At 53.5% G+C, this 20,269-nt stretch overlaps 1 protein-coding gene across 3 annotated transcripts in view; it reads left to right on the plus strand.

The window, feature by feature from the left end:
• Positions 1-19,993, plus strand: part of DRC3 (dynein regulatory complex subunit 3) — a 31,317-nt gene extending 11,324 nt beyond the window's left edge. For all 3 annotated transcript variants that reach the window (XM_032321951.1, XM_032321950.1, XM_032321949.1), the window contains 9 exons: positions 464-610; positions 3,396-3,515; positions 4,177-4,289; positions 5,476-5,650; positions 10,565-10,696; positions 12,490-12,560; positions 14,480-14,603; positions 19,201-19,332; positions 19,689-19,993. In XM_032321951.1, coding sequence (XP_032177842.1) covers positions 464-610; positions 3,396-3,515; positions 4,177-4,289; positions 5,476-5,650; positions 10,565-10,696; positions 12,490-12,560; positions 14,480-14,603; positions 19,201-19,332; positions 19,689-19,802 — 1,128 coding nt within the window. In that variant the 3' untranslated portion in view covers positions 19,803-19,993. The remainder of the gene's footprint in view (positions 1-463; positions 611-3,395; positions 3,516-4,176; positions 4,290-5,475; positions 5,651-10,564; positions 10,697-12,489; positions 12,561-14,479; positions 14,604-19,200; positions 19,333-19,688) is intronic.
• The last annotated feature ends 276 nt before the right edge of the window (positions 19,994-20,269 follow it).

Below are 20,269 nucleotides of genomic sequence, written 5' to 3' on the forward strand. Positions count from 1 at the left end.
AAACGGGGTTCCATTTATTTTAACGATCTGGCCCTGGCACACGGTTTATAAGGGAAAAGGCACGCCTACCCTGAGCAACCAGTAGTAACAACCACCATTTACGGAGTGGGTGAGAGGCCACTCCAGGGGCTCTTTCTGGAGCTCATTTCCTTTGGTCCCTCCATACCTGTGACACACAGAACACATCCTTGTACCCGTATTACAGATGAGGAAACGGAGGCTCACAGCCACAAGGCAACTTGCCCAAGGTCCCACAGCCAGTCTTTGAACCCAGGTCTGCTGATCCAGACAGCTGTCCAGCCTGGAACCCCCAGCCTGCTCCTTGCTTGTCTCTCCACCCACCACCGACAGTGTCATGGCCAGGCTGCGGACTCAGGCAGAGAGCCGAGGGGAGAGTCTGGCGGGGCTGGTTTCCATTTTGCGGCCGCTGGGAAAATGGGTTGCTCTCACTCCTTCTCCCCAGATCATCTACCTGCGGCGGTTCAAGGACCTGCGCTCGCTCAGCCTCTCTGGGAACCCCATCGCAGAGTCAGAGGATTACAAGATGTTCATCTGTGCCTACCTTCCTGACCTCGTGTACCTGGACTTCCGGCGCATCGATGACCATATGGCGAGTGTCTCCCTCGGGGTCTCCCAGCTCGAGCCCATGCCTAGGGGGCACTCAGGTGATGGGGAGCACCCAGGAGAGCCTAGCAGGAGCGGGGAGGAAGACCAGCCCACGGGTCTCAGGGCTGACCCTGCCAGGCCTGGGCCCCAGAGCAGAGCGCAGCGCCTAGGTGAACGGGGCCACCTTCCAAGTGTGGGGCCCACTGTTTGCCAGAACCTTCTGGAAGTTCCACAGAGATGGGGTGGGGTCAGAGAGCTGCCCGTCATCAGAACATGCCTTTCTCTTGTCCCATGACAGTACCAGAACCTGAGGCTTGAACTCTAAAACTCTCAAGTTTGGTGTTTTGTTTTTCATTTAGACAATAACTTGAAGGTCAGACTGGGGTCCAGTGCTTGGAATAGGCCAGAGAGCTGTTGGGGTGTGTTTCAAAGCTCATTGTAGGACCAGGGGACAGCCTAACATAGCATAGTTCCAAAGGCATTCTCTCCCCAGTCCCCAGAAGTTTCCATAAAGGGCAGACAGCCGAGTCTGGGCATTCCCACTGTGCAGCAAGGAAACAAAGGCTCCTTTCACAATTCTGAGACTTGGCTAGAAGCATCAAGATAAATAATAAGTCAGAGGGTATCAGAGCAGAGGTCTGCAAAGCAGGGACACCTGGAACTCCCATGTCACTTGACTGTCTGCCCTGAGGCCAGCTGCAACCAGCCCCGAGCCCCTGGCCTCTTGGTGCTGTAGGGCTTGGGCCCCAGAACAGCTGAGCCCAGACCTAGGCCACGCAGGAGAGGGGCCAGGACGTCTCTGGGTCTCCAGCTGGGGTGCTGGATGGCTGGCATGCCGCTCCCCTCAGCGGGACTGTGGGAGGACAGAGGTCTAAGAGCAGGCTCTTGAGGTGCCTCTCTGCTCTGTGGAGCTCTCCTGGAGGGCTCCCCCTTTTTCATAGGCCTTCACTGGACCTTCCAGAAGGCCCTGGTTTCATAAGCCACTTTTCAGTTGAGGCCCTGGACTGTACCTGAAGGCAGGTCCTCCACTCAATGCGGGGGAACAGAGGACAGTCCCCACAAAGCACACAGTATGGGCAGGAGCTGTAAGCTTGTGCTGCTTTGTGGGTGGGTGGGGGGAGTGGGGCCATGTTGGGGTTTTGGACTAATCCAGGCAAAGGTGGAGGCCTGTGGGGAACCCTGAGCATTTTCAGCAGAATTCCTGATGTAGTCAGCAGTTCAGGGGTCCAGTGACTGGTGTGGAGAATGGGGGCCGGAGAGATGTGGGACAGCGGGAAGGGAAGCAGAAAGGCAGAGGGCAGGGCTGGGGAAATGGAAAGGAGAAGAGGGGTCAGATACTAGAGAATTTTAAAAATCTAAATTTCCTTATTAAAGTATCAATACATAAGAAAACAATATAAACATGCAACTCAATGAATAACATTTTTTAAAAAAGATTTTATTTATTTGAGAGAGAGCGAGAAAGTGCACACATGATGGTGGGGGTGGGGAGAGGCAGAGGGCGAAGCAGACTCCCTGGTGAGAGGGGAGCCTGTGCTATGTTGGGCTCAACCCCAGGTCCCTGGGATTATGACCTGAGCTGAAGACAGACGCTTAACTGACTGGGCCACCCAGGCGCCCCCAAATAGCAGATCTTTAGAAGGATTTCAGCTCTGCAATATAAGCCCTTTGCAGCCAAGGCCCAAATTATGGCACAAAACTACAATGATCCCTATACTGACCTGGTGTTCAGGAGTGAGAGATGGCGGCAGGTGGGGCCTTGCAGGCCACGGCAGGAGCATGTCATCACCCTATGCCCAAGAGGAAGGCCTACCAGGGAAGCAGGGGACTGACTGACAAGATGGGGTTTGCATTGCACAGAATGGCTCTGGCTCTCTGGGGGGACTTTGCAGACTAGGTGCACGGGGGAGGCCGGCAAGGAGGCTAAGGCAGGGGTCCTGGCCAGAGAGGATGGGGAGACGTGATCAGGAGCTAGTAGGGACAGGCCCGGGTGCAGCCAGGGTCTGATGGGCAGGGAAGGGTCCAGGAGGTCTCCCGGGTCTCTGGCTGGGGTGCTGGATGCGTGGGGGCTGCCCACCCCGTGGGACCATGGGAGGATAGAGGTCCATCTTGGACATGGTGAGTCGGCAGTGCTCTTGGGGCAGCCGGAGGAGAGAAGGCTTCAGAAGCTCCATCTGGCTCTCAGAGGTAGGATCTGGGCTGAAGGTAAAGAGCAGAGTGTCATTTGAGGAAGGAACAATCAGACATGCTTGTGCTTAGTGCCTTAGTGCTGGTGAGATCACCTGGGGTGTGTAGAGTAAGCCAAGGGGGAGGACTGAGCCCTAGGACAAGCAGTCCCTGGTGGCTACAGGGGGATGAGCAGGAGGGGCAGGAGGAGAGCCAAGAGGGCAGGACACAGAGGCCCTTGTCCCCAGGCCTATGACTTGGGTAACTCATTTGACCTCTCTCCCCCACGGTGAATCCCAGAGCCAGAACACTTCCTATGGAGAGCCGGGGGCACGTGTCACTGTGGCCTGTGGCCTGTGGCCCCTGCCCCAGGACATGTCCCGCAGATCCTCTGTCTGCCTGTGCTGCTTTCCCCCATCTTCGGGGTCCTTCCCTAATTTCCCTTAACCTCAGAATACTTGGAAAAGGCCTTGAAGAAGCAAGCCATTCTTGCGCACACAGTCTTACTGGGGGCTGTCCACACCCCAGCCATGCCAGAGGGGCTGCAGGATGGCAGAGGCCGGCGTGGCCGGGAGGGCCTGAACATGCCCCGGGAACAGTGCTGCTCCCCGTTCCCCCCTCAGAAAGAGCTGGCAGAGAGCAAGCACCAGTATAGCATCGACGAGCTGAAGCACCGAGAGAACCTGATTCAGGCCCGGCTGGATGATGAGCTGGCCCGGCAGGTGGAGCTGGAGAAGCACAAGGTACTCTGCTGGGGGAGGGGGGACTGCCGCCTGCCTCCTGTCTCCTGCCTCCCTCTGCCCTGGCTCCAGGATGGGCCTGATGTGATGAACGTCTGCAGGGTCCGGGCCCCGGAAACTTGTCTTGACAGAGAATGTATGCCGGGCTGCCTCTCCTCGCTCCCATGGAGAGTGTCTGTCATCCACAGGCCAGCGCCCTGTCCCCACCTTGCTCTGCTTGCCACCTGCCCCTGGAGCCAGCTCTAGCTCGACCTGGACTCCACCTGCCTCATCTCCTCACTGGCGGCCCGGGTTCCGGCCTGAGGGCTGGGGAAAGGAGCTGATAGACCAGTTCCTTTTCTTAAACCCATTGGGTAGTTCCCTGGCAGCCAGGAAGGTTTGAGTCCTTCCTCAGCACAGCCCCAGGCCCGTTCCTACAGCCATACTGAGCCACGTGCCACCTTCAGTTGATGCCTCAGGACCTTTGCACGTGCTAGCCTCTGGCCCAGCATGCCCTTCCCTGCCTTCTTTGATGGCTGAAGCCCCAGGGGAGCATCCCCTCCTCCACTCTCTACACAGCGTCCAGTGACTCTGGTGACCAGGGCAGGGCCTGGCCCACTAAGCCCTCGCCAGGGCCTGTGAGATGAGTTTGAGTCCTCCAAGCCTTCTGTGTTTCTGACCATAGGCCGCGTTCGTCGAGCACCTGAATGGCTCCTTCCTGTTTGACAGCATGTACACCGAGGACGTAGAAGGCAACAAGCTGGCCTACCTGCCTGGCGTTGGCGAGCTCCTGCAGGGATATCCTTCCAAGTTCATGGCCGCCGCCTCTGACAGAACCTGGGCCCCACACCGCCAAGGGGCAGGTCCCCTTCTGCTCAGCCTGGGGGAAGGGCTGTCTAGATTTCAGGGGACACACTGAGTCTCTGACTGGCATGGCACAGGGTCTGCTGTGCTCTGCAAGCCAGGTTGTCCAAGAGGGAAAATTGAAGAGTGTGTCTGTGGCACTAAGCCACAGGACCTGTATTTAGTTGCTTCTGCTGTGTGCTTTGCATACCGAGTTTATAATTTCCCAGCTGCCCACTGGATGGGTCCTGTGATGAATCCCATTTTATAGTCGGGGAAGCTAGACTTGGAAAGGGTGATTTGTCCAAGGTCATGCAGTTAAAAGCTGGGATTCAAGCCCTTGTCAATGGGGCTAAGAGCTTGCATCATTTCCATGCACACAAGTGTGTGTGGAGCCCAGAGAATGTGACTGGCACTTGTCATCATGGCTATGGGCAAGATAATGGCACCATCCCTGGGTAGAAAGAAACTCTCTCTTAAAAACCCAGCATTTTAGAAAGGGTGAGGCTAAGCAGAAGGTGACAGATGGTTTCCCAGCTGGGCTGTACCGTCCATCAGCTGGGTGAGCTGGGCCAGCTGGGCTCCCATCTGGGCTGTTGAGCCTGCCTGACCTCTGACCTCAAGGACTCCATGCTGCAGGTGAGGACGCTGAGGCCCGGGGCCAGGTGAAGCAGCTGGGCAGGAAGAAGCAGCAGCAGAGCTGGGCCTTGAACCTGGATCTCTCTGCTTCAAGCCTGTAGTTCCCTGACCTCTGCAGGCTCCCTCAGCCCGCCTGCAGCAGGTGAACACAAAGACAGGCCTCCAACAAAGCTGCCCCCTGGAAAACACACCAGAAGACAGAGATACACACCACTCAGCTCCCTGGCTGGGGCTGGCTCCCCCTGGGCTCCCGGCCCTTTGAGGTCCCCCTCTCTTCTGCTCTGTAGTTCCCCACCCCCCATCCCATGGCCCCTGCTTCCTTTCCTGAGGCCAGTCCCATTCCTGAATCCTTCAGGTTGGAGACAGAAATGCCCTAGCACCACGGTAGACTCCGAATGTCAACTCCTACCTCCGTGCCAGGAGCTACCACCACCTCCATCTTACACCCCACCGGCAGCCTTGCCCCCAGGACAGCCAACCACTCTCCTTAGCAGCCACTCACCTATAAGGACAAATTCGTCATCATCTGCCTGAACATTTTTGAATATGGCCTGAAACAGCAGGAGAAGCGGAAATTGGAGCTTGACACCTTCAATGAGTGTGTCAAGGAGGCCATCCAGGAAAACCAGGAGCAGGGCAAACACAGGATTGCCGAGTTCGAGGAGAAGCACTTGCTGGTAGGCTCTGCCCTGCCCTGTCCTCCCCCTGCCTTCTGCTCCAGATGCTGACCCCACCCCTCGGCCTGGCCCTACTGCTGGGGATACACACCGTCTACCTCTGACGACCCCTATGACCCATGGTCATTGTCCCCATTTGCCAGCAGTTACACAACTCGGTGGCAGAGGCAAGTTTGGCCTTCCACTGGCACCACCAGCCACAGCTCCATCAGCACGCCAGGGCTGAGCCCCGGGTGAGGCCTGTGGGCCTCCACCTAAAACACACCTGGGGTTCAAGGTAGAGTCCTCATTACTGTTAATAATGGTATTATTGTTGCCACTCCTGTTACAATGACAATACGACTGCTCTTTTGTTCATTCATTCATTTAGCAGACATTTTCTGAGCCCCATCCCAGTGCCTAGTCCTGGGAAGCTGGCCCCTTCTGGGCATGGTTCCTGCCCTTAGCGAACTCCCAGCTAGCACAGGGTGCAGACCCAGGCCCTCCCCACTGTAGCAGGGAGCCGGTAGGCTTGATCAGGCTGAGGCTCACAGGACAAAGAGAAATGGGCCGGGGATGGTGGAGGAAGGGCATTCCAGCTGAGGAAGCAGGCCCAGGTGTTTTGGACCTGCTGATCCCAGGCCACTTGGCCGAGCCCAAGCATCGGCCATGTGTGCTTGGTGGGACATGTTTCTTTTAGTCAGTATTGGAATTATTTTAGAGAGCGAGCAAGCACACACAAGTGTGTATGGGGTGGAGGGGTGGAAGGAGAGGGAGGGAGAGAAGCTTAAGTAGTCTTCACGCCCACCAATGCAGAGCCCCACGCTGGGTTCAATCTCACCACGCTGAGATCATAACCTGAGCAGAAGTCGAATCAGACACTTAACCAACTGAGCCACCCAGGCACCCCTAGTTAGCATTATTTTTATTTATTTATTTTTATTTTAGAAGATTTATTTATTTCCCTGAGAGAGTGTGTGTGCACAAGCACAAGCAGGGGAGCAGCAGGCAGAGGGAGAGGGACAAGCAGACTCCCCTCTGAGCTGGGAGCCCAATGTGGGGCTTGATGTCAGGACCCCAGGATCATGACCCAAGCCAAAGGCAGCCGGTTAACCAACTGAACCACCCAGGCACCCCTAGTTAGCATTATTTTTAAAGACCAATTCTTGTTCTAAATCACAGATCTTCCCGAGTCTCTAAAAGTTATGGACATTCCTTTTCCTCTGAAAACTGTCCATGCAGGGATGCCTGGGTGGCTCAGTTGGTTAAGCGGCTGCCTTTGGCTCAGGTCAGGATATGTCCTGGGATGGAGCCCTGCATCAGGCTCCCTGCTCAATGGGGAGTCTGCTTCTCCCTTTTCCTCTGTCCTCTCATGCTCTCTCTTGCTCACTCTCTCTCTCTCTCTCTCTAAATAAGTTTTTTAAAAATTATTAAAGGGGCGCCTGGGTGGCTCAGTGGGTTAAGCCTCTGCCTTCAGCTCAAGTCATGATCTTAGGGTCCTGGGATCAAGCCCCACATCAGGCTCCCTGCTCACCAGGAAGCCTGCTTCCTCCTCTCTCTCTCTCTCTCTCTCTCTCTCTGCCTGCCCCTCTGCCTACTTGTGATCTCTGTCTGTCAAATAAATAAAACCTTTTAAAAATTATTTTTAAAAAATTGTCCCCGCACACCAAGTCTGTGAGCACTTGCCTGCAACATCAGGGGCTTGAAGGAACCCAGGGAGCCACTCCTGGTTGGGAACTCTTAAAGTCAAGCAAAACCCCCTGATAAGGTACGTTCAGACATAAGGGGGCTGGCGATGGGCTCCTGAATGCTTGCCTGCCCTCCTCACCTCCTTGCTCTACCGCCCATGTTCTTGTATGGTTGGCCTCGCCAATAACCTCACATTCCATGTGATTTAAGCCTCGAGACCCTCCTCCTCAGTGTATGGGGAGGGTGTTACTACGTTCAACCCCAAGTACAAGCCTGGCAGCAGAGGAACACATTTGGCTCACATGTGTGTTTTGTTTGGCCTGCAGAGGGTTTTAAAACGTTTTGAACATTCTGCTGACATTCCAAACGGGAAGATTTCACAGAAAAATTGTTGCCAGCTTCTCTGGAGACAGTTGTCAGCAGGGCCTCAGTGGCTGTTGTCCCCTCTGGACAAGCCACATTTCCAGGCCCCCCTGTCCCTGTCCTGCATATCTTCCCTGACATTTCTCTGGTTCCCGAAGCCACTGGATTTGGGAGGTCTGGATGCCAGCCAGCTGGCTCCTCCGGAAGCCCCAGGCCTGGGCCGCCCTCTCCTGTGGAAGACGACATGGGCCAGGCTACTTTCAGTGCTCCTGCTGGCGCCAAGCCTGACTCCCTGGTGTCCAGGGTGGAGGTCTTCCAAGCACGCCAGCTCCCCCTGCTTCTAAGGTACGGGTCCCCATGGCCCCCATCATGGCAACACCAGCAAAGTCCGCCTGGGATGGGCAAACTACCTTTAGCACTCCTTTCCTAGAACCGAGAGCAGTGGTGTCATGCAGCCGGCACACCAGACTCTGCAGGGACGCGACAAGGGGCAGATGTCCCCACCCAGCAATGGGATTTTCCCAAGCTCCCCAGGTTCCTCCCATGCACAGCCCAAGCTGAGCCCCCTTGCTAGCTTAGAAGCTCACAGGACTCCATGAGCCTGAGACCCCGGCCTGGGAGTTTCCTCACAGGGCCTCTCTGAGCTTGTTCTGTCCTCCCTTCACCCACCCCCCACAAGCCCAGAGCTCTCCCAGTGCCCAGTGGGGCACAGCTTGGGGTCAGCGGGCAGGTGGACAGAGTGCTCATGTGGCCCCCTCGCTGGTGACCCTCTGCTAGCCCCCATTTCCTCATTAGAGAAATAGGGGTAACTGCCTCCTGGAACTATGGTGGGGAGACCAGCGGGGAGAAAAGTCAGAGCGGAACTGTGACCAGCACTCAGGGCAGTCGAGAGTCAGGACACACAGGACATTCACAGTTCGGACGGGCGCAGAATGACTACTGTAGACGGGCGAGTGCCGTCCGTTGGCCTCCAGTTGCTGTGTGCGCATGCGTGCGTGTGCGTCCGTGCACCGCGCAGAATGAAAGTGTAGCGTGCTCTGTGTTCTGCACTTTATGCACTGTTCTGCCTCTTAGAGATCCTTCCAAAACTTGAGTTGTTTCCTTTTTTTTAATAGTTGTAAAATCTCTCATTGCATGGATGAGCCGTGATTAAGCCAGCCCTATTGACGGACAGTTCATTTTTTTCCGATCTTTTCCCGCCAGTGTCGCAGTGGGTAAATCGGTGCAGGTTTCATCTGTAGGACGAGGTCCTGGAAGTAAAACTGTGCGTGGCTACCTCTGCTGGTTTTGGCTCAGGTGTGCTCCACGGAGGCTGTACCTGGCCTGCCTGCTCCTTGTCAGACCGGTGTTCCCAGGCTTCTTGTCTTTGCCAATCTGGCACACTTGGGGTGTGTTTTTTTCTCTTAAGTGAGGGTAAACATTGCATGTTTCATAACCATTTATACTTCTTATTCTGTGAACTCTTTGTTCTTACAATATGTCCTAACTCATTTTTTTCTATTTTGTTTTTTGTCTATATCTCCCTTTAAAAAAAAAAATAATCATTACTTTATAGGAGCTCTTTATAGACTGAGAAGTTAGCCCTGGGTCAGTGCAATGACTTGCAAATATATTTCCCACTTTGTGGTTCTTCTTGTCATTTTTCTATCTGTGGTGCTTTTGCCATTCAGAATTTCCTTTTTTAAAAAAAATATTTTATTTATTTATTTGACAGAGAAAGAGATCACAAGTAGGCACAGAGAGGGGCGGGGGAAGCAGGCTCCCCGCTGAGCAGAGAGCCTGATGCGGGGATCGATCCCAGGACCCTGAGATCATTACCTGAGCCGAAGGCAGAGGCTTAACCCACTGTGGCACGTCTGCCATTCAGAATTTCTAAAATGTTCATGTAGTATAACATATCAAGTTTGTTTTTCTGGTTATACTTAAAAGGGACTTTTCCACTCTGAAATTATTTATGAAAACACACCCATGTTTCCTTCTAGGACTTTTACGGCTTTTCTTTATACATTTAGATCTTCACTCTGAGGGCAATTTGTTTTTATGTAAGTTTCAGGGTAGGGATTGAATCTGATTTTTCTCCATACAGGGTAGCCATTATTATAAATATCATTCATCACATTGAATTGTGCCAAGTTCCTCTTTCTTCCTTTCCAACTAATACCATATAGCAACAGAAACAAGTTGACGATGCATCTGGTGGCCAAGTCCCCAGGACGTTTGTTAGTGATTGGCTGGAATTCAGTGCCAGGCTTGAAACCCAGGGTGCTTTCCAGCCTGTGAGCATTCTCTCATTCCAAACAGTCCAGCTCTGGGGTGCTCTGTGGGCCCAACTGGTTTCCTAAGGACTGGACCTTTTTCCAGTGTGTCTCCCTACCTCTGCCTGCTGTAGACCTTTTATTGGAGACTCTGTTCGCCAAGCCCCTGCTATGAGTCAAGAGCTCACACATACTACCTAATCCCCAGGACTTTGTGACACACACACTTCTCACCCCCTTTACATGAGGAAACCAAAGCTTTGAGAATGAAGGGTGCACACTCGAGGTCACACTTCTAATAAGTGACCCAGACAGGACTCAAGTTCAGGTTCACTTGATTCTGAAACCATTGCTCCTTTCACCTAGCCCAGCCATCTCTAGTGAAAACCAGAACTAATGTGGATTGAGCCCTCACTAACCAGTGCTAGCATCTGCTCTAACTACCTCCAGGCAAAGGGAGTTTAAGTAGCTTCCACAAGCCCACGAAGCTGACAAGTGACTCGCTGACACTTGAACTCGGACAGTCCAAACCCAGGGTCTAAGTTCTTAGCCACAAAGCCAACCGTTGCCTGTCATTAACTAATTACACGGGGTCATGGATTCCTAAAGCACAGGCTTTTGTTTCTAGAGTCTAAATGCCATTCGAGAGGAGTCCGACCTGACCAATATCGAGGTGAGGATAGTGGAATATGGCGAGGACATCACAGAGCTGTTCAACGTGCTCATGACGCTGGAGATGCAGTTGGTAGAGCAGCTGGAGGTGAGGCCGGGCCCCCGGGAAACAGAACACAATAATTCAGCTGCAAAACGGCACTCGAGCCAGAGCCTTCCTGGGGCCTTCCTTTGCTGGAAACGCCCGTGTGACTGAGTACAGCTGACTAAAGCCTTCTTCGCTCATCAGGCCTGTGTTTGCTTTAATATATTTCAGTCATTCAGAGCGTAAGTGATTCTTGTGCCGCATGAGAGGTTAGCTCATTCCTCAGGAATGTACCCTTATCCTGGAAGAATCCAGAGCCTCAGCGGGGAGAGGGTTTTTTTTTATTAGACCCAAGCAGCTGTCTGGGTGCTTGAAAAACAAAGTGCCCCCCCGCCCCTGCGCTAGGATGGAACAAAGCCTCCTCCGCATTGCGGCCTGCGTTTGCCGCATTTCAGGGTTGGGCGATGAGCCTGCAATTCAATACTAAGTTGGGGAAGCCCAGCGCACCGCTCTCTAGAATTTCTTACAGCCCTGGTGACTCGTGTGTTCACAAAGCAGGCGAGGCTGGGAGTCTGAAGGGCTGTGATGAATCGAACCTCATTGGAGGCTGCTGTGGCTGGGCCAAGAGATAGCGCCTAATCAATCCCTCACATGTCAAGTGACAGCTCAGACACGGATAGATCTCCCCGTCACAGCACATGGCAGATGCTGGCTCTCTGCTGGTGAAGGCTTGAGCGCAGCAGAAGGCCACTCAAGGAGCATTGGGAAGGCTCAGGCAGCGGCTTCCGACCTCTCCCTGAGGGGACAGCCCCTTTCCGACACCCAGAAGTTCCCTGGAACCTGTGCGTGCATGCTCTGGCATACTGGTATCACCAGCAGCCCGAAAGCTGTCAGGTGCACTCGTGCTTTTCAACGACTCAATGTTTATTCATTATGACCGTGTTTACACACATTGCAAAAATGTGCAGCTCGGCCTGGAGACAGTCCTCAGACTTGGGTAGATTCCCGGTGCCCTCGGCACCCCTGTGGCCCCGGGGAGTCTGTAGTCGATCTGGGGCATGACCCGTCCTGGGGGGGTGGTCACAGGAGAGCAGGCCTTACTATCACATCTCCCATGGTTCTCTCACTCAAGTCCCATTTAGGCCCTGGGTTTCCAGCTCAGTGCTGGGATGCAGCAATGAGGGGGTGCATCGGGGGGAGGTAGAAGCCAGACACGCAGCTGTATGCTTCTGGTGAGAGGTCAGGGGTCACAGCCAGCATTACTGAGGCACCTTGCAAGGCATTTCATGTGAAGTAACTCCTTTAAATTTCAACACAATTCCACAAGACAGGTATTACAAAGAAAACCCATTTCATAGATGAGGATGTTGAGGCCCCAGGAAGTTAGACACAGTGCTGGAGCTGGAATAGTGACCCAAGCAGCAGTCTGGCTCTTAGCGACTTTCTCCCCTGTTTCTCTGGAGGTGATGGACAGATGCCACCGAGAGGCCCAGAGGAAGGGGGTTAGCTCCATGTGTGTATGTGAGGGTTGTGGGAGGGAAAGACCAGGATGAGCATTCCTGACAGAGGGACCAGCACGTGCAAAGAACTAAAGAAAGCTTTGCATTAAACTTTCAGGGGATGGTGAGTAAGCTGAAGTGGCTGGAAAGGAATACAGCTGTGAGAAAGAGGTCAGGAGAGGGGCCCAGTTTGTAGACCTCTACCTGGGAAGGTCAAGGTAGTTGGTCTTTACCCTGAAGGTCTGGGATTGGAGGAGTCACCTGCTAAGTTTTACAGATCAGCCTTTTGCTCTGATGCCAGGTCAGTCGAGTTCATGTCTAAATATTCATGTTAACTGTGTTCGCTGTCATTTCCAGGAGACCATAAACATGTTTGAAAGGAACATCATGGACTTGGTGGCACTCTTTATTGAAAATGTCCAGAGCCTATATCCTTTCCTTGATGACCCCCTGGGGAGGTGCTCCTGGCCCCCATCAGTGCTCCTCCTACCTCCAGGGGAACCAGAGGAGGGGCACTTGCATTTTTTTTTTTAAAGATTTTATTCATTTATTTCAGAGAGAGAGCAGGAGCAGGGTGAGGGAGGACCAGAGGGAGAAGAAGCATACTCCCCGCTGAGCAGGGAACATGACACGGGGCTCTGTCCCAGGAAATCATGGAATCATGACCTGAGTCACCCAGGCACGCTGGCGCTGGTATTTTTAATAAAAGGCAGAGAAGAGTACAGCTCTTTCATGAACTAAGCAAGATGCAAGTAAGTGTAGTCCCCTTCTAGGTGGCCACGTTTGGGTCACACCTTCCCCCCCCACCGCCACTGCCACCAGTGCTCTAAATAGGTTGGCAGAGATAGTGAAAAGTCAGCATTTTATAATCGTATTTCACTCTTTACCAGAAATACCCGAGCCCCAGTTTCATGTACAGAAAGATCTCTGCTTGCATCAGGGTGCCATCAAGCCCACCACAGGATAACATTTAGTGGGACTCTCCACCTTTGAGATTAGAGGAATGTAAAACCTCCCATTTTTCACCAAGGAAGAAGCTTGACTTCAAAAGATGGAGATTTTGGGCACCTGGATGGCTCAGTGGGTTAAAGTCTCTGCTTTAGGCTCAGGTCATGCATGATCCCAGGGTCCTGGGATCAAACCCCACTTTGGGCTCTCTGCTCAGCAGGGAGCCTGCTTCCTCTTCTCTCTCTCTGTCTGCCTCTCTGCCTGTGATCTCTGTCTGTCAAATAAATAAATAAAATCTTAACAACAACAACAAAAAAGATGGAGATTTGGCAACCATTTGGAATGTTAAAGAATGTTCTGCAGGGTCTGAGGGAGTTTCCCTGACCCTCAGAACAATGGTGCCTTGTTAGAGTAAAGGTTTGGATGCCTAGCCGAGTTGCTGCTTGGGGCCTGGTTTGCAGTAGAAGCCCTGGCATATTTGTTCTCAGATGAGTGATGTTCACAGGGGGACCGCACCCCAGAATCCCTGCCTGCCTCCTGTGTTGCAAGTACACACGCCCTGGGAGTGGGGCCACACCCACGTTGCAGACACTGACAAATCCTTTATAATGAGATTGTCAGGTTAAATGTCAGGATTAGGAGCCAGTGTTTGGGGCATGACCAACCCTTCTGCTACCTGAATTCAGGGCACTGCCATGGGGAATGATGTGCCGCACAAACTGCTGTGCCCTACGCCAGAAGTAACCTCCTGGTTCTGCCTTCCTGGGCCTACAGTCCTGCAAGGAGACAGAAGTTAGGGAGGCAGGAAGTAAGCAGAGGCTGGGGGCCCGGAAGCCTCCCTGAGGGCCCCTGAGTGTGGGCCAGAAGTACAAGGCAGAAAAGTGGGGAGGACATTCCAGGCAAAAGAGGCAGCCTGTGCAAAGGCCCGGAGGCTCTGAGAGAGATTCAGTTCCAAGAGAGGCGGCGATAGAGAGTGGGAAGCTCCTGGAGAGCCATGAGCATGGGAAGGATGAGGTCGTCTAGCTACATGGTTAAGAGCTCACTGGCTGCTGTGGGGGAAAAGGGCTAGAATGGGGAGGCCAGAACTTGGCTTGCCCCGTCCAGTCCAGAAGTGGTGGGAGGGAGAGATAGGGAAGATACAGGTGTTCTGAGGGGACCCAGCACCAAGAGGCAGTAGTGATGACTGCGTGAGTGTGTGTGTGTTCTATGTTTGTTTTGGCACGGGGATTTCATGCATGTGTAGGACCGGCTGTGAAGGTGGTGAAGAACCGGCACCTCCAGGGGTGCCCTTCCACCCGGCAAAGTCTGTTCTTGTCTGGAAGAAATGGCCCGGCCCTCTGCGAGTCTGCAGAGGTGCCTGGCCTGCTCCGCCTCCGGCCTTTGCTTAACTTGACTGCACGATGGCCCAGTGCCGGGACCTGGAGAACCACCACCACGAGAAGCTCCTGGAGATCTCCATCAATACTCTGGAGAAGATCCTAAAGGGCGAGCTGGACGAAGACCTGCCAGATAACTTGCGCGCAGTGAGCACTGTGGGCGGGGTCGTGGGCGCGGTGGGCGGGGCTCGGGTCTGGTGGGCGGGGCCTAGGGCAGTGGGTGGGGTTGGGCGCGAGGCGGGCCCAACTCGAGTACGGTCAGCTTGGGAGCCAGACCCGCAGCCACAGCGCCAACCCGTTGCCATCTGTGGCTCCCTAAGCCTTCAATCCTGCTAGAGCTTGTTTCCTCACCTGCAAAAGGGACCATAACGATAACTTTGCAGGGTGGTTGGCCGATAAGTAGGCCAGCAAATAAAACACCTGGTGGGCACTCAGTGCAGAGCAGCTAAAGAGGAGCTCATGATAATTAAATGCTTTCAACTTGCCAACAAGTTGGTTTCCAGAAGTTCATTTCTGGGGGGCTTCTGGAAGTTTCTGAGAGAGGCAGTTGCAGCTAGAGGTAAAGTTCTGAGGTTTCACAGGCAGGTCTTCCTCACCCTTGGGTCTGGTGGGCCACACTAATAGGTGTTGGAAGGCCCAGGCACCATCTTTGAGCTGCCTTCTGCTGCCTGTCCCAATGATGGGCAGTCCCACATCAGCCGTTAGCCTGAGCACCTGAGCTCACCCGGGAGGCTGTCCGGGTCTTGTGTTGGGGTCCAGTGGCTGCTCTGTGTTACGTCTGTGGGAGGGACACAGACGAGATCCTTGTCGGGAGCCTGCTTTCTTTCCTTTATCATTCATCTCACTCCCCGTTTCTCAGCTTCTCTCACCTCCATAATAGTTTCCTACAGGGTGTTCTCCACACAGCAGCCAGAGATCCTTAGAAAACCCAAACCTCACCATTCTGTGCTTGTGCACCGCACATGGTAATGGCCTCCCATGAGCCTTGGAACAAGCACTTCACTTTACCGTAGTCCACCAGACCCTCGTGCCTGGCCTGCCTGCCTCAGCCCCCTCGCCCCTCACCCAGCCTCAGAGCCATTCTGCAAGCTCCCAGGCTTGCTCCCTTCATTCGATAGTCTACCCTGCAGACATGCCCTTCCTCAGGCCTCCGGGTGTCTGGCTTGTCCTCGTTCAGCTCTCTGCTCCAACGGCAGCTCCTCGGAGAGGCCTTCCCGCATCGCTTTCCTGGAAAGCCACTCACTATCTATCACACACTCTGTTTATTGCTGTCACAGCCCTTATCACGGGTTCAGGCTATAATGTGTGTGTGTGTGGATTTGCTTATGTGACTATTCACTGTGAATCCAGACTCATGGGGAAGGCAGGGATGGACTCTTCACCGCCATGTCCCTTGCGCCACATAGCCACCGCCCAGTAGAAGTGCCCTGAGTTCTTGAAGCCGTGCTTTGTCAGATGCTGGCTAAATTCCGTGAAAGGGACGAGCAGTCTGACTCCCACAGCTTTGGGGGTGGGGAAGGCTGAGACAGACGCCTGGGGCAGCAGCATGCAGGCAGGCCTGCCATGTTGCTGGCCCTCCCTCCCTAAATCCCTGCCATATGCTGCTGCTGACCAGACCCAAAGAGATGTCACTTCCCCTGAGCCCTAAAATAAGGCCGCCCGCAAGAGCCCACTCTGTTATCCCCCAGGGGTACCACTGAGGGGTCACGGAGCTCCCTCGCCACACGCCTCCCAGGTGCGTGACACTCAGTGGGCACAGGACTGAAACATCCCTTCCTAATAACTGGGACACAGAAAAATACGGGCCCCGAAACTCAGCTGTAGACAAGCAAGCTGGACTGGTGCTTCCAGTGGCCAGCCCTTTCTCCTGCCAGGATGACTCTGCCTGGTGCCATGTGACACCTGTTCCTGTGGTTCCAGGAATGCTCAGTACCTGCCGACTAAGTGGGGGCCGGCCACGGTGGCCGGTGACAGGGAGCTCCGCTCACTGTCGGGGTACAGAAGCCTGAGGCTCACCTAGGATCTTCTTTATGTCCGCAAAGAATCCTACAAAAGTGGCATTGTTATCATTCACAGTTTATGGATGGGAAAATTGGGTAAGACTGTGACTCAGCTCAGTTTGGTAAGCCGCAAAAAGTGACCGCGCTTGGGAGGACCAGAGTCTGGAATCAACTCCAGCCTGAGATGGTAGACACTCCCTGTGGATTACATACAGGCTGGCGTTCTGGGTTTGCTGGTAGCCCCAGGCACTAGGGTAAATGGGGCTCTGCCTTGGGCTTGCCAGCAGGACTAGTGTCGAGTGCCATCATTGAGGCCTCATGGGGCGGGCGGTAAAGTCTCCTGGATGCCTGCCCTCTGCAGCCAGGGTGAGCTCTGTCTTTTGGGGAATGCCTGCAGTCGCATCGAGAGACAGCCCCAGGACCTTGATACTGTGGCTTAGGTCTCCTTAGCTAGTTTTTTTTTGTTGTTGTTGTTGTTGTTGTTTTTGAGTAGGCTCCATGCCCAGCGTGGAGCCCAACACAGGACTTGAACTCGAGACCCAAGCTGAGCTCAAGAGTCAGACGCTTAACCAACAGAGCCACCCAGACGCCCTGAGTTCTCCTTATATTTAAGCAACAAAATGGTGCATGTTGCTCTCAGTGGAGGAAAGGATGCCCTGACTGTAAGAAGTAATTTTAACAACAAAGAGCTGGCATTTCCTGAGGGCCTCCAGAGGGCCAGCCATCTGAGAAACACCAGACACGTATTTGCTCTTTTAATTTTCACATCCACGCAGTAAAATCCTACCATCATGGTCCCCTTTTACAGATGAGAAAACCGAGGCACAAAGACGAGGGTAACCCGAACAAAGACACACAGCGTGTAAGTGGCAGAGCTGTGATTGAACATAGGCAGTTTGACTCAGAGCCTGTGGCAAGACAGGGATGTCCAGATGCGTGAATAGGGCCCCCAGTGAAGGAAAAAACCGGGTTTCTCTTATCTAATCATCAAGGAGCAGATCGTGATAAAAACGTCTCAAAGAGGAGACTGTTTATCTCTTTAAAACTCCTCTCATTCAGTCGAGTGATTGTGATCTGCTCTCGTCACCGTTCTGGCCAAAGCTGTCTTTTGAAGTCCTTGGGTGCTCTGGAAGGAAAAGCAGAAGGCAGGTGCTCAAGGAAGAAGCTGGGAGCTGCCAGGGAGGGAGGGGACGGGAGCGGCGCTGGCAGCCACAGCCACTGGTGGCAAGGTCAGTGTGCCGGCCAGCCTGCCACCAGTCCCCTCCACTGTGTCCAAGGGCAGTGAGCCTGGTGCTGTGACAAGCTGCTGCCACATGCAGAGGGCCAAGGAGGTCAGACTTGCTCCCGGGATGCTCTGAGCATCCATGTGAGCATCCAGCAGCAGTGGCAGGGCCCCCACTCAGCCCCAGGCCACAGAGAGAACCTGTGATTCCCCAGACACTGTGCTCAAGTGACAAAAGTCGTGTCTCCTCCCTCCGCCTGCAAGAAGTTGCTTTGAAACAAATGTGTCTTAAGGGGCGTGTCTTCACCTCCAAGCCTGAAGCTCAGGGGCAGGCAGGTTGTACACACCTTAGAGCCCTTCCTAGACTCTGGCCTGGCCCCTCTCGCACACAGGAAGATCTCCATGACTTCTTGCCATTTCTCCCACGCTGTGCTACCATCAGCTGCGTCAGCCAGCCTGCCTTCCCTGCAAGAAGTTCTGTGGAAACCCATCACCCCACATGGTACTCATAGCCATTTCTCTGAAAAGAAGGCTGTGGCCACAGAAACTGGCAAATCAAGAGAGAGAAAGTTAAAAGAATTTCTAGTTTCCAGAGCCTTCTCTGGTTTGTGGCCTGTAAAATTCAAAAGGGGCTTAGGCTTCCCCAAATGTATTTAGCCCAAAGAAAACATTTTTGGGTTTTTTTTTTTTGCAGATATATTAGTATCTCAAGATCGCACAGAACATATTTTAGAGACTATTAAGTGAACCACTGCTATATTAAAGGAAAAAACCAAGTATTTATCTACAGTCCTCTCAACAACAGAGATCAGTCACGTCCTTTGCCTTTCCTCAAAAGCATAAGCACACTTGCTAAGTGCTCCGGCAGCCTTGCCCTGTTCTGGGAAATGATTCCACTTGATTTCCAACTGTCCCAGCTACCCGATAGCCTTAGTATGGACAACCAGAACCAGCCCGCCAGGCCTGGTAGAGGGTGGGCATTCTCAGCAACTTTTTACAAGGCAAAAAAGGTCAGGAACAAGAAGGCAGGAGACCCCAAGTATAATCCGAGTGCAAGTGGGTTAACGTGAGGGGCGATGGAGAGACAAGGTGGGGAGAGCAGCCACGGATACACAGGGCCTTCTGTCCTCAGAGGAGACCCGAGACCCTCAGCCAGCCTCACGCTTCCCACCTGGCCAGCAGCAAGAGAGAACCACTGTGGGAGCAGACAGAGCTCACCTCTGAACACCCCCCCGCATCCTCCCTGAAGGAAACACATTCCCAACTAGTCTGGTACTCAGTCAAAGTCAGTGCCTTGGTGGGCCCCCTCCCACAGCGCTTGTCACAGCTGGGGTCTGGGAGGAGGTGTCCTTGGAAGATGAGCTGTAAGAAGGACACAAAGGTGGTGCTGCCCTGGCTGCCGGGCAGCTGCCTCCACCAGCCAGGGGACGCTTGGCTGGTTCCCTTTCTCCTCAGCTCTGACCGCGTACCCAAGGGCAAGGAACACGACACGAACGCTCATTTGATCTTTCTTCCTCACCAGCTTTTTGTCGACAAAGACACCATTGTTAACGCTGTTGGGGCATCACATGACATCCACCTCCTGAAGATCGACAATCGAGAAGACGAGCTGGTGACCAGGACCAACTCTTGGTGTACACACTTAGTGGACACGGTGAGTGGGCGGTACCCTGGTCTAGAAGGATCTAGGACGCTGCATCCGTTTCTCCAGCTATAAGCGGAGAGAAAGTAGCCATCTTCCCCTGGGAGCATATACTCTGGGCAACACGAAATACAGTCAAATTAAGGATGGTAAAATTCCGTACTGAAGACAGACTCTAGAACCCACATGCCAACCCACCCTAACTCCTGCCTCAAAGCAGAGATGAGCAGAATGGAGAGACTTTAAAGTAAACGAGGTATGCAACTGTGCAGATTTCAAAGAACACTTCCTTTTCCCCAGACTGTACTTAGGGAAAGAGTATCAGCAAATTCTATGACTTAAGGACTGGGCTTGGCTTCCCCCCCTAGATCCACAAGGATGAGATCATGAGGAACCGCAGGCGGGTGAAGGAGATCAATCAGTACATCGACCACATACAGAACGAGCTGGACAACCTGGAATGTGGTGATGTCATAGATTAGGCCAGACCCACACTGTCCCTCGGAACCCAGCCACAGGCCCTTGCGGTGCCCACACGCCATGCACATCCCTGACCATCTCGCAGGCGTTACTGGGAGTCTCTCAACCCACAGCCCCTCCCCCAGCACCATTTTTCCCCGCTTCCTGGGAAAACTTGCAAATGTAGAGAAAAATAAAGGACCACGTCATCTTTTCTCTATTCTTCTTCTTCTTTTTTTTTTTTTTTTTTTAAAGATTTACGTAGTGATTTCAGAGAGAGAGAGCATGAGCTGGGGGGAAGAGCATAGGGAAAGGCAGAGAAACAGAAACCCCCACCCCGCCCACTGAGCACAGAGCCCAATGCGGGCTTCGAACTCACGACACCAAGACATGACCTGAGCTACAACCAAGAGTTGGTTGCTTAACCAAGTGAGCCACCCAGGTGCTCCCATCTTTTCTGAATTCTTTTAAAAACAACAACGGGGCGCCT

Source organism: Mustela erminea, chromosome 18, assembly GCF_009829155.1.
Source record: "Mustela erminea isolate mMusErm1 chromosome 18, mMusErm1.Pri, whole genome shotgun sequence".
Classification (NCBI taxonomy): domain Eukaryota; kingdom Metazoa; phylum Chordata; class Mammalia; order Carnivora; family Mustelidae; genus Mustela; species Mustela erminea.